The sequence below is a fragment of the Lactuca sativa genome, chromosome 6, assembly GCF_002870075.4.
Source record: "Lactuca sativa cultivar Salinas chromosome 6, Lsat_Salinas_v11, whole genome shotgun sequence".
Lineage (NCBI taxonomy): Eukaryota > Viridiplantae > Streptophyta > Magnoliopsida > Asterales > Asteraceae > Lactuca > Lactuca sativa.
In genome coordinates, this window is record NC_056628.2 from 192,603,469 (window position 1) to 192,617,859 (window position 14,391).

The 14,391-nt window shown below is 33.7% G+C and overlaps 1 protein-coding gene across 1 annotated transcript; it reads right to left on the bottom strand.

The window, feature by feature from the left end:
• Positions 1-5,368: 5,368 nt before the first annotated feature.
• On the bottom strand, positions 5,369-7,020 carry LOC111879600 (1-aminocyclopropane-1-carboxylate oxidase). Its single transcript, XM_023876064.3, has 3 exons — positions 6,833-7,020; positions 6,402-6,631; positions 5,369-6,316 (listed from the first exon to the last, which is right to left on the bottom strand). The coding sequence occupies exons 1-3, from the start codon at positions 6,932-6,934 to the stop codon at positions 5,686-5,688; spliced, it is 963 nt and encodes a 320-aa protein (XP_023731832.1). The 5' UTR covers positions 6,935-7,020; the 3' UTR covers positions 5,369-5,685.
• Positions 7,021-14,391: the final 7,371 nt, after the last annotated feature.

Consider the following 14,391-nt stretch of genomic DNA (forward strand, 5'->3'; position numbering starts at 1 on the left):
ATAAAGGCTCATAAGTTGACACATGATAGTATACAAAGAGTAAATTGAGATAAAGAATAAATTTAAAAAGCAGGGTAGTATCCAGTGTAAGAAAACTTTATTCCAACAAATGGCTTTGAGTCCTAAATAATCATGAATTCATGATATAGACACTTGTAACTCATTACCTTCCCAATGCTATCTTTAATAGCGGATTCCTAGTTCGCAATCTTATTACTTCAATTTAAATCATCATCTGAATCAGGATCATTGGGTGTAACAACCAAAAATCCAAAATTGTGATGATTTGCTGACTTTCAGTCCTAAAGAATCATGATAAATCATCTTCTTCTTGATGATTTTTTAGCCTAATTTGCAAGCAAAAGCATGTAACAGACCTGTTGAAGTTGTCAGATCAGATTTGCTGAGCTGTTGGATTGGATTATACAACAACAAACTCTACAAATAATATAAACCTGAAATCAAAAAGAACAAAAAATAAAAAATCACATCATATGAAACAATTAGTCATTAAAAGTACAGACAATTGATTGGAAGACCTCACTTCTAGCAATTTTAGGAACACATGATCGATAGAAAGCAAAGTTGAATTGACACAATCTTGAGAATTTTGTAACTTCATCCTTTAATGTTATAGTTGATTATGATACGCTTTTGAAATGAAAGAGAGATGTTGTGATCCCAATTTTGCTCTAAATGTGAATTCAATATGTTTCATATTGAATTCATTATGTTTCATTAACTTCATATTAGTAATTATGACCATATTCATATGTCATTTGGAAAAGTTGAAATAATGTTATCTATAATCAAGGCATACTTAGTATGCTTGTTATTTTTGCAACATTATCAGGACCTTTACATTGCAAGAAGCGAACATGGAACAAAAAAAAAGGCATGGTTAGAATATTAGGAACACCCATTACTAAAACATAAAATAAAAAAATTATTCCCAATTGCAAACACAATGCTACTAAAAGATATTGTGGCAAGCAAGTTCACAGAGCATTAAATAAAAACAAAGACAATTAGAAGCTATGAAACTTGTGAATATAAACAAATAGAACATACAATACGTTCAAGCAATTTAGTACCTGAATATACTTTTGAATAAAAGGATAAAAGTTCAATAAATTCAATTGTGAAGTCCAACAATACAACCAACAACTTTCACAATCTTCATTTATCTGCAATAAGAATTTAATACAAAACATTAAACATGTAGGTATAGAGATGCTTACTGATGCAACTTGAGAGGCGAGAAAATGGTGCAACAAATCCCAGTCACATTAAGTGTGATTTAGACCCAACCTCCCATTTGTAGCCTCACTTAGAATAAACGTAGCATGGCATTATTCAGTGCTTGGACAGACTCACATTAGGGATCTGCAATAGAAAACCCAGATCTCCTTCTTCAAAGTTTACTGATTTCGAGGAAAGAAAGAATGGTATTAATAAAAGCAACAAAAAACAATATAAAAAATTTCATAAATCGGTAACATTGTGTTAGGATTTATAGATATAATCGAGATTTAAATGTAAAATGATTATGTAAAAGCTTACTTGCTTTGGGTTCTGATGATCAATGGGGGTTTAGGCCGCCAATTCAGGGTTATGTCACCGGTGAACCATAGTCAACAGATTTTGAACCCTCCATGAGAGTTCAGTTCCAAATCCTTTCAATCGTAATGTATTTTTTTTATAAATTCAAACAAAAGATAATAATAAAGCATGCATATGAACTATGAAAGTTTGGTAGCTTAGGTTATATCTTCAAAGTCACACCAAAGTCTAAATAAAATCGAAGTAAAAAGGTGAGGCTTTTGACCTTTTACGACCCAAAACACCATGTCGATGTGAAACAATATAAGTGTAGGGCAAAAAATGTACCTGAGGTTTTGAATGAAAAACAAAATATAAGCACTCTTACAGAAAAATATGAAAAAAAAAAAAATAAACTCATTTATTCAAATCTCCTAAAAGAAAATCTTGAAAGATAAAATCAAATCATATACAACCAAAGATAACTTGCTTAGAACCTTCAGCCTTTGAAAAAAAATGGAAAATGATAATGAAAATAAAAAATTAGTTTTATTGAGTGTAAATGAGAAATACATGAGACTTTAAGTGATTGTAGATGCACAATTGGGTTCCTGTCTTTTTCTTCTAAACCTTAACCAAAACTGATCAATCGAGAATCCTAAATGTATGCGTATTCTGGACTGCAAAAAATTGAAACTGAAATAGATTTCCATTAAGGGATGGTAAATAAAAAAACAAAAATGAAGTATCAATTTTGAATCGTATTGTAGTTGGTCTTCAGACCATAGAAATGCAAGAGCGGCTAGGGTTTCTCATATCTCATTTGTGTTGTAATACATGATTAATTAAAAGGTGAAGATTGATTCAATAAAGGATTAACGGAGGTTGACATGATGTAGTTTTAAAACAGAGTAAAAAGAACCATAAACAAACATAGATTTTTTGCATTATAAAATCCAAAATTTACCTTTCATGTTAGAACGGGCAATGGTGTATTGTTTCAGATGAGAGTTCATATCTACGAATTTGGAATAGATGAGATGGAGCCAGACTCCACCTTGGGTTGTCCCTCGAGTTTCAAGCATCTTCATAAGAAATAAGATTATTAGGGTTTAAGTGTGCGTGTGTAAGAGGGAAAGAAAAAGAGATGAAGGATGTGAGACTGATGTGCCTTTTGAACTTGGTGTGGTGTAGCTACGATTTCAAGAGAGCGGTGAAGAACTCATTCCTCTTCAAAGTTATTCATCCGCTACTACTGCAACAAAAATTCAAAATTTTAAAAATCAAATTAGTAAGATCTGGTTCAGGTGTAGGTGTAGAGAGACAATCAAGATTAAAATGTAAAAAGTATATATAAATCAAAGAAAGAGCCAATGAAAAGTGTGTGTTTGTCTGTGACAGCAGTTCTAGTGGCGGTCGACAGAGGTGATAGCTTTGGGAGTTCCGACAAAGACGATGGAACAAATGCTTGAGTGGGTCGTGGAGGACGTTAATGGAGAAGACGAAGGTGGGGGGAGGCTACATCAATTATGATGAAGATAAACGTGGTCATGAATAGTGAATGGTCTTAAGGTGTTTTTCACTGAGAGAGGAAGAAAACTCATTTAGTAGAAAGAGAAACGGGTTGAATCCTGCGAAGGAGGATAAGAACGTGTATAGGGGAAAGGGGCCCAAGAACTGAAAGATTTTTTCCGGGATCTTAGGTTCTTCACAACTCATATCAGGACTAACTTGGTCAAACCTGGTAGAGACAAGAAGTTTATATGCATTGGTTAATTGTACTTCGTCTTTCATTTTTTGTACGACTTAAAATATATTATTATTTTATTGATGACTACTTGTACCATTAGCTTAATAATTTGAACGTTTTAAAAAAATAATATTATTATAATGAATCTATTTATAGAAATAATAAGATTTCTTTTATAAGGTAGTATATATATATATATATATATATATATATATATATATTCCTATTCTAAAAGAATAGTTTTACTATCATTTTGTCATGTGTCTGTATAATACACATCCTAACTAATACTATGTCATGCGTCACTTTATTGTTTTTCAATTTTAAATTTACCCAAATCAATCACTAATAAATGTGGCTCAATAAATCAAAATAGAATCCCATAAAACCAACATTTCGTTTCCAAAATGCTATAAATAAACAACTATTAAAAACTTAATCAAGTTATATATTTTAAATGATTAGATGTGTAAATTATGTGAAAAAAAAATATTTATTTGCATGACTAATGATTGTTATTCTTATAGTCTTTATGTTGTTTTATTAATATCAACCAACCGTACAGTACACAGATTATCACCTAGTGTGTGTGTGTGTGTGTATATATATATATATATATATATATATATATATATATATATATATATATATATATATATATATATATATATATATATATATATCTACTCTAATAAATGAAGGTTTTTTTTACCACATGTCCTCGTCTCATTCATTTGGACACATGACATTTTGTAAAATTTTTAAATTAATTATTTTCCACTTGTCATTTTATGGTAGTTTTCATTTTATTAAATTAAAATTCAACATTTAATGTGTAAGGTAATATATATATATATATATATATATATATATATATATATATATATATATATATATATATATGTAATGTATTTATTAAAAATGATGTATATATGTAATATATTCAATATATTAAAGCCTTATTAATTTTAATAATTTCAAAAAATTTCTCATTTTTCTTACAAATTCAAACTTTTCAAATTATTAAAATTTCATATTTATTTTTTTTAAATAAACCCATGTAATACATGGGTCTCACACCTAGTCTACTATAATAAATGAAAGTTTTTTTGCCACATGTCCTCTTCTCCTTCATTTGGACACATGTCATTTTTTCTAGAATTTTTAAATTTTGAATTTTCCATTTGTCATTTTATTGTATTTTTTATTTTATTAAATTAAATTCACATTTAATGTGTAAGGTAATATATTTGTAAAGTATTTATTAGAAAGTGTTTATATATGTAATGTATTTAATACATTAAAGTATCATTATCATTAATTTTAATAATTCAAAATTTTTCTTATTTTTCTATAAATTCAAACTTTTTAAATTGTTAAGATTTTATATATTTTTTTTAATTAAACTCATGTAATACACGGGTCTCACACCTAGTATATATATATATATATATATATATATATATATATATATATATATATATATATATATATATATATATTAGTCAAAGTAGAAGATCAACCTTGCCGTAGTTCATTATCATAAGTTATATATATATATATATATATATATATATATATATATATATATATATATATATATATATATATATATATATATATATATATATATATATATATATATATATATATATATATATATATATAACTTATGATAATGAACTACGGCAAGGTTGATCTTGTACTTTGACTGCAATAAATAATATAAGAATTAAATAATGAAATGAAAGGTCATCAGTAGAACTAAATATTTATAAATCTACGTGCCTAGATATGGGGAGGCAAGACTTTTACCGTTTTACGTTATTATTTCTATATTAAATCTTATTAATATATTTGTAAAGGTATTGACTATGGACATTTGTAACTCTACCTTTTGGTATTTTACAATGGGTAATTATATATATAAGGGGTATTTACTATGGAAGAAATGTGTAGGAAGTGGCCAATCAAGCTTTTATCTATAAATTAATGCGTAGCTAAACATCATATTAAATATATGTTTGAACTTAATTTGAACATAGAGATTGCTAATGAGCATACATGACAAACAAATTCTTTAAAAAAAACACACATAAGTGCCTTCGCTTAGATGTTACATTACTGAGTATATTTTACAATGTATTACTAATTACATGAAGAAATAGAGTAAATTGAAGATATACCAGTGACACAAAGCAGCAATCATGAACAGTATCAAGATTTGCAATGGTGTGGAAAGCAAACACACAACGGAAACAACAAATAGAATAATAGTAAAGCTGTGTACACAATCTGCATAACTAGCAGCAGAAGGACAAACCCACGAGACCATTTTTGCCACTTGGGTAAAAGCTTATAGTTACCCATGATCATCATCTTTATCACAAACCCTAAACTGAAAAGATTAAATCTTTCTCATCGTATGCACCTCTTACAGCTTCGAACCTCGGTTCTTTTGGGAGGAACTTCTGTTCGGTATATACGGACATGTAGTCACCAAAGATGAACTTGGGGTAACCAAATTGTTTAGCCTCTTTGTTGTCTTTTTCAACTAGTTGTGTTGCAGGTTCTATGGTGGCATTAAGAGATGGATTATAAAACGAGGCTATTGATCTCCTAGTCCCATTGGGCATAGCCTGAACACGATGCCAAACACTCTTGTATCTTCCATTACTCAAGACTTCAATCTGGTCACCAGTATTGATGACAATCGAGTTGCGGAGTGGTTGAACATCTGTCCATTTACCGTCTTTGAGAATCTCAAGACCACCGACCTCATCGTCCTGGAAGAGGAGGATGATGCCTCCAGCATCAGTGTGAGCCCGCAGACCTGTCACCATTTCTGGATGAGGGCAAGGTGGATAATGGCTGACCTTTGTCCCAAAAAACGCCTTTTCTCCTTCTCCTCCATTGAAAGCCTTCTTGATGCACCCCTTCGGTAATCCCAAGTTTTCATCCATCACTTCCATTAGCTTCTCTGCCAGTTTCTTCAATTCTGCTCGGTATTCAGTCATGGTTTCCCTATATATAAACCATTTTATTCACAAGTTAGATCCATGTAAAATCCATTACTTAGTAGTACTCGGAAAATAGTATTAGTGCTTACTTGAATCCTGCGGTCTTTGGTGGCCATTCGTTATCATCTGAGAGAAGGAAGACATCTTCCCAGTCCATGTTATCTACCTTGTCTTCACTTTTCTTATGGACTAACTCCTTCAATAGCTTTACGGGTGCTGAGTCTTTGAAGAAGTGCTCTTCCCTCTCTAACTTATAGCAGTCGGTGCTCACCTTTTTCACCCTCTCAAGAAGCTCAACTGGAATCCCATGATTCACCAACTGCAAATGAAAAAACACATTGCCAACCCTTATTACAACGACATGCTATATATATATATATATATATATATATATATATATATATATATATATATATATATATATATATATATATATATATATATATATATATATATATATATATATATATATATAAGGTGTGTGTGTGTGGGTGTGTGCATGCTCATGCGAGATGAGTACCTGAAAGAATCCCCATTCTTCACATCCATTTGCTATCTGAGCCATAGTCTGAGTTCGCTGTTCACCATTAAGCTTGGAGAAGTCAATAACCGGGATCGGCATTTTTCAGAGGGAATTTGAAACACGTTAGTATTGTTGTTTGAGTTTGAGTTTGATATTCAAGTTACACTGGTTTGGCAATGAAAAGATCGTTATGGTATGGCTTATTTATAGCCTCAGTAGTGTACATGAAAATGTCAACTGTACGATATATTATAATCATTGCTTGCGTGAAAGCATGATTTGGCAGCCATTAGAGGAAGGTGGTTGATTGGTGACTGATGATTGGGTGCAAAGCAAGGTCAATGCCATGCTTTGTGAGATAGCCTACCGAGATGCTGCTAAGCCGCATTGTCTTTCGGTTTATAATGATTGATGATTATTTTAACATACATATATAGCAACAAGTAATTTACAATTGCACCGGCCCTTCTATTATTTCAAATGTAAGATTGGGAACTAGGACATTGAAAGATCAAAAACACAAGTCATTTAATAATATTGTGAGTGGTTTTTATTTTTTGATGGGGAATTTCTGAAAAATTACCTTATTAAATATCTTCCACATCAAAAAATATGACAACCACACCATAAAATAATTTTATTAGTGCGGTTTCCAAAATGACACCACTAAAGAATTTTTTGATGTGTTTTTCCAAAACTGGTTGCGAAGGGCTTTACTTAAATTCATGGAGTTGATTATGATGAAACATTCTTGTCAGTAACGAAGATTAAATCTATTAGGGTTATGCTAGCCATAGCTGCATTTCATGACTATGAAATATGAAAAACGGATGTCAAAACCGCTTTCCTTAATGAAAAGTTAGCTGAAGATGTTTACATGAGTCAGCCAGAGGGTTTTGTCAATACATGAGTCGAGTACCATATGCTTCCGCGATTGGCTCGATCATGTATGTTATGACTTGTACTCGTCCTGATGTGGCCTTTTCCTTGAGCATAGTCAGCAAATATCAAGGGAATCCTGGTAAAGCTCACTAGACAGCGGTTAAGAACCTTCTCAAGTACCTGTAGAGGACTAAGGATTGAGTATTTACCGTCAGTAAGAGTGATGACAAGAGTGACAAGGTATAGTGACGCCAGCTTTCAGACCGACAAAGATAATTTCCGCTCTTAGTCAGGATGGGTTTTACCCTGAATGGAGGAGCAATAACTTGGAAAAAAATCCAAACAAGAGACTGTAGCTGATTCAACGTGCGAATCAGAGTACATAGCAGCAAGCGAAGCGTCGAAGGAGGAGATATGGCTGAAGAACTTCATCGAAGACCTTGGAGTTGTACCAGCTGTAAAGGAGACTATGGATATTTTCTGTGACAATGAGGGTGTGGTCGCCTTAACCAAGGAACCAATGGATCATGACAGATCCAGGCACATCGACAGAAAATATCACTTCATAAGACATCGTGTGGAAGCAGGACTCCTCGTAAAGTTACTTGTATTACATAAAATGTAATTGACATTTGATGATTAAATAAAAGATGTTTTATTTATAAGTAAAGTTACTATCTCATGTCAATTGTTTACTATTGTTTCATTTTGCATGTTTTCACTTCCACTATAATAAGATTATTCAAATTATCCACGGTCGATCATACTTTGGAAGTAGGTATTGAGGCAAGACTGTCATGAATTTGGCTTGTAGATTGTCTGAAGTGTTTAGACATAGCAAAAGATTGCTATAACATTCATGAGTGCTCATAAGGTATGAGTATTGGATTAAAGCCATGCTCACATGAATCACTTCATGGAATTTATCACGAGTGATTGTGAGATGATAATATCATATAGGTCTTCAAACCAAGATATATGATTTGCTGACTATGAGTTGGTTGTACAATGATAGTGTGAAAACACATCAGTAACTTGATGTTATAAAATGCACTGTTGTGTAGGATTTAACGAATAGTCAGTATAAACATATAATGTCGAAGTTTATCTGTTCCTTTTAATTCTTGGAGGATTAAAAGCGATATTTTGGGCCCCTCGATGATTTTGTCTTGACTTATGTGTCGGGCCCGGTCAGGACTCAATTGATGTGTTCAGTTAAGTTCAATGTCAAAAAAATTGGAAATCGGGAAACAAACTGCTGGACAATAAGTATGACATTGTTCTCCATGTATTTGTCCGACTAATATATTGAAGAACAGTGGACTATATGATCTCTTACCTAAAGGACGCGTTAGAGTTCGACAGCAACTTTTAAGAGCTACGATTGCTTGTCGGTTTTTGAGTCGTACTTGCAATTATAGTTATTAGACTTATCCAAGTGGGAGACTGTTGGATTAGGTGTCTAAGTGAATAACTATAATTGGTATGTACTTGACCCGAGAGTAGCATGATCCTTTTGGGTTGGCTTCACCAAAACAATCTGATAGGATGGACATTTGAGAAAGCGGTTATTTATGATTTATTAATATATTACAAGTATAATATATTAATACAAAATCATGTTATTTAATTAGTATTTATGAAGAATTAATTTGTAATTAATTTAGTGATCAAAAGAGACTAATTAAATTAACAGGGACTGATTATGTAAATTAATGATATATATATATATATATATATATATATATATATATATATATATGTGTGTGTGTGTGTGTGTGTGTGTGTATGTGTGTGTGTGTTTTGGGCTATTGATCCATGATGGGATAAGTTTATGTAAGTTTCCATAAAGAATTAGCCCACATGAGATATGAATCATAATCCAACTGTATGGATTAGGGTTTGCCCACGACTCTTGGATTCCTACACTATATATATATATATATATGTGTGTGTGTGTGTGTGTGTGTGTGTGTGACCTCATGGCCTAAAATCGGTTAACCCCTGTGTTCTTAGAGTTCATAGAGCCGATATTAGTGCATTGGAACCTCTCTCTCAAGTCATCCAATTGTTGGTGGTGTTTGTGACTTATTAGGGGCATCACATTTGAGGTGTTAAGTTGTTAAAGGCCAAAGATAGCAAGTACAACAAGAGTTGAACAATCTAACTAGTCTTATGATTCAATTATCAAATTTGGTATGCTAGTTTAGGCTTCATGCTTTGGAAAAAAATATTGCGTGTATTTGTAGAGAAAACTTAGATCCAAAACATCTAGAGTTGTATGTGCACCATAGGATTGTTATAGTTCTCAAAACCCTTCATGATCCATGATTGATTAGTGATGGACTAAGTTTATGTGAGAGTCCATGAAGTGTTAGTCCATAAGGCTTATCATATGGATTATTGGATTAAAGGCCCAAGGAATGAATTAGGGTTTACAAGTTGAAACCCTAGGAATTCCACACTATAAAAGTAACCCCTTAGCTCCAAATTCAACACCCTAAGGGTTCTAAGAGAACCCTCTCTGATTTTGGTGGTTCTAGCCTCCCTCTCAAAGTCCTCCATTTTTCATGGTGTTTGTGAATTGTTTGAGGCATCACACTTGAGGTGCTAAGCTCTTGAAAGGCCAACAACTACAACCTACTAGGTATTCTTCTAACTAGTTTTATGATTCATGTACCAAATTTGTGTGCTAGACAGGTTTCATGCTTTGGATAATTTTTGTTGCATGTATAACTAGAGAAAAATTAGATCCAAAGCATTAGGGTTGTATGTGCACCATAGGAGTGTTATAGTACTTAAAACCCAACATGTTTTTCTATACACCTCCGGACCACCAAGATGTATCGAGATCTAAGATTCAGTTACTGGTGGCCGTGTATGAAGAAGGAGATAGTCTGATATGTTGAGAGGTGCTTAACCTGTAGGATGGTCAAGGCCGAGCATCAGAGGCTGCATGGGAAGTTTCAGCCTTTGGAGGTTCGCATGTGGATGTGGGAACAAATTGTTGGATAAGGTGTCTAAGTCCATAACTATTTCGGGCTTGTACTTGACCCGACCCGGCATGGTCCATTTGGGTTGCATGGCACCATGCAATTGGATAGACTAAATGAGAGAAATAACACTTGGAGATTATTAATATATTATAAGTTCTAATATATTAATAATATTATTTGATTAGTTGATCAAAGAATTAATTTGGAATTAATTAAGTGATCAAAGAATAACTAATTAAATATATGGGTTGATTATGTAAATCATCCATATCTTGTATAGTGGGCTAAGAGGCTCCATGGATTATCAAGTTGGGTTCTACCCATAGGATGCTCCATGGATGCTCCATGGGAGTTACAAACCCATGGGTCATGGAAATGAAGAGTCATGACACATTAGGGTTTACATGGTGTAACCCTAGATGTGTCAACACTATATAAGGATCATATTCTCCGCAAAATCGGTGACACACAAGTGAGACATAAGAAACTAGAGGGCTTGGCCGATTTTGAGAAGTGTGTGTTATCTCAAGAGTCTTTCCAAGAGCATTTGGTGTTGTGTGAAGCATTTGAGGCATCACACTTGGGGTGCTAGGCTCACAAGGTTTCAAGGAACATAAGCAACCACAAGGTAAGTTATTCTATCTATGATTCAAGTTAAAAATTGTTCCCCATGTATGCTAGATAGGAATATAACCTTGGAATTCAACTTTGCATGATAATTAGACAAACATAGATCCAAGGTTATTAGGGTTGCATGTACACTTAGGAAGTGTTAGAATGCTCAAAACCCATCAGTGGTATCAGAGCCTAGGCTTGTTTGTTTGGTATTTGTGCTTAAAAGTTGAAGAAAGTCGAAAATTCTGCTGTCTGACTGATGGACTCGGCGAGTCCATGGGGAGGACTCGTCGAGTTCATGTGTATCTTCAACCTACTCGGCGAGTAGGTTTATGCACTCGGCGAGTAGGGTCGACAGAGTGCAGAATTTCGACTTGAGTTGCTGGAAATGGATTAGAATCATTACCCTAAAATGTTTTGGTACTTGAAAACTTATTTTAGAAGGTGTAATGACTTTTCTAACTCGTTTACAACAACTAGTTATCAAAATTACAAAGATTAAATGTGATTTTGATTTTTGAAAGTGTTCATATTCATATTCTTGTTCTTATGGTGTTTAGATGATCATAGGAATTATTTGTAACCTATGTGGTAGATTAATTCATGATCATAATGTGTTTTAATGGAGTCCATAACTTGTCCTCAAGTTATGGAAAACCAAAAGTCTCTTGGATTAAAAAAACCATTAAAAGAACACAAGAGTTAGAAAAATGAAAAGTCCTTATTTTATTACTCTATTAAACTCATAAGTTACAAGATATGAAAAATTTTGAAAGTTTACAAAACTTGCCCTCAAGTTTTGGAACAAGTAAAGTTAAGTTAAAACTTTAGTTCCAACCCCTAGAATTTTAAAAGTTAAAATTCAACCCTTATACTTATATTATTATGATTTAATAATTACATATATATGTATAAGAACAAAGTCGTCTTACCGCTAGTACGCCTCATTCACGAAGCCGGTCTATAAGGTGGGTATAAGGTTGTTGCCTATAAAATGGTGACTTAATGGGTGTCCACTCTCACCCACCGCTTGCTTGATCGGTGGAGGGTCGTTAGCCGAACGGGTAAGACAAGGACTTATTAATTCTCATTCAAAGTATGATGAATGTTATAAAGTAACTAAATGTTTTATTAAATTCCCAATCTTAGTTACTTTAGGAAAAATGTGAATAAGGTGCTATTCCATGAAATTACACTTTACACTTTGATTAAGTCGTTGGTGGAGCGTGTGTGGTTAACCGGCACACTAACTTGGACTTAACAAGGTAGGTAAAGGGTGACTTAGGGCTTATTATAGTATCGATGGAGCGTGTGTGGTTAACCGGCACATCGATTGAGTGATAAACTTTAAGGGTACCAAGTGATTTGCATGGTTACTTCACACCTCGTTTTGTGATCCTCGGTATCCCAGTCACAAAAATTGGAGGGCACACTTGAGATTGAAACATGCCTTTGAAAAGTTCATTGAATCTCAAAGAATCTAGGAATTTCTAAGAACCATTCAAAAACCTAATACTAAAATATTGCGGTTTTCGTGGTGGAAATTGGTGAATCATCATTCACCTACCTTTCAAATATGATATAGCTTAGATTACGGCATACCTCTTCTAAGTTATATTATATTGTGATTGGATCCTAGCCTTAATATTACATTTGGGTGTTTTATTAAGGATTCTCTTATATCTAAACTAATCTTGTCCTCTTTCCTTCAGATGTCTTTCAACAATGCTTCTGGCTCTAATCCTAATGGCTCCTTTTCCCTTATGAACTTGTGTGGGAAAGTCACCTTTGATGGATCCAACTTCAATGAGTGGATCAGAAACATCAGGATGATTACCCGCTACGAGGACAAAGAATATGTCCTTGACAAGGAGCTTAAGGAGATTGATGAGTCCACTGCAACTCCTCAGGAGATCGCTGAATTTCGGGCACATGAAAGGGATGCTACGAAAGTGGCATGCATCATGATGGCCACGATGACAGCGGAACTCCAAAAGTCTTATGAGGATTTCTACCCTTATGAAATGCACCAAGATTTGATGGAAAGATACCATCAAAGTGCACGACAAGAGAGGTATGAAATCATCTGCTCCATGATAACAACCATGATGAAGGACGGGGAATCCGTCACGAGCCACATGCAAAAAATGCAAAGGTATGTGGATCGTTTGCTGAAGCTTAATGTGAACTTCCCGGAGGATCTTGCAATAGATATTATTTTGCATTCCTTACCATCGTGCTATGATCAATTCCGCATGACATATCACATGAACAAGGAAGAAGTCACCCTCAGCAAACTTCAGGGACTTCTCAAGACCGCAGAAACAGGTCTTAAGGGGAAGTCGGTTGCTATCACTCCTACTCAAAACTCTACTCCGGTTTTGGCAATCGGGAAAAGTCGAGGGAGGAAGAGAAAGAGCTCTTCTAAGGGTACCAAGGCTCGGACCCTTGATGGCTCTTTTTCAAGTGGAACCAAGAAAGGTTTCGTTACTCCTTCTTCTGACCCAAAAGAGGCTGAATGCTTCTATTGCCATGAAAAAGCTCATTGGAAGCGGAACTGCCCAAAATACCAGCAAGATGTGAAGGATGGGAAAGTTAAACCCAACCATGCAGGTATTTACACTATCATTTCTAATAACTCACCCCATTCTAATTCTTGGGTCCTTGATACCGGGTGTGGTATTCACATTTGTTGTGACTTGCAGGGACTAAGAAGAAGTGAGGATGTGGAGCAAGGAAGGATAAACTTGATCATGGGGAATAGGAAAGCTATACCTGTTACCAAGATTGGAGTTTATACTTTATCTCTAAGTAGTGGGTTTAGTTTAGATTTGAATAAGTGTTGTTATTCGCCAGGAATGGCAAGAAATATTATTTCCTTTCATGCTTTGTACAAACAAGGGTTTACCTTTTCATTTAATAATGAAGTTGGTTCTATAGATGTTTTCTATAATAATGTCTTTTATTTTAAAGCATTACCTTGTGATGGTGTGTATGAAGCTGTATCTGTTGTAGATAACTTGGGAAATAATGTTTTGTGTATTGATTCTACTAATAATAACT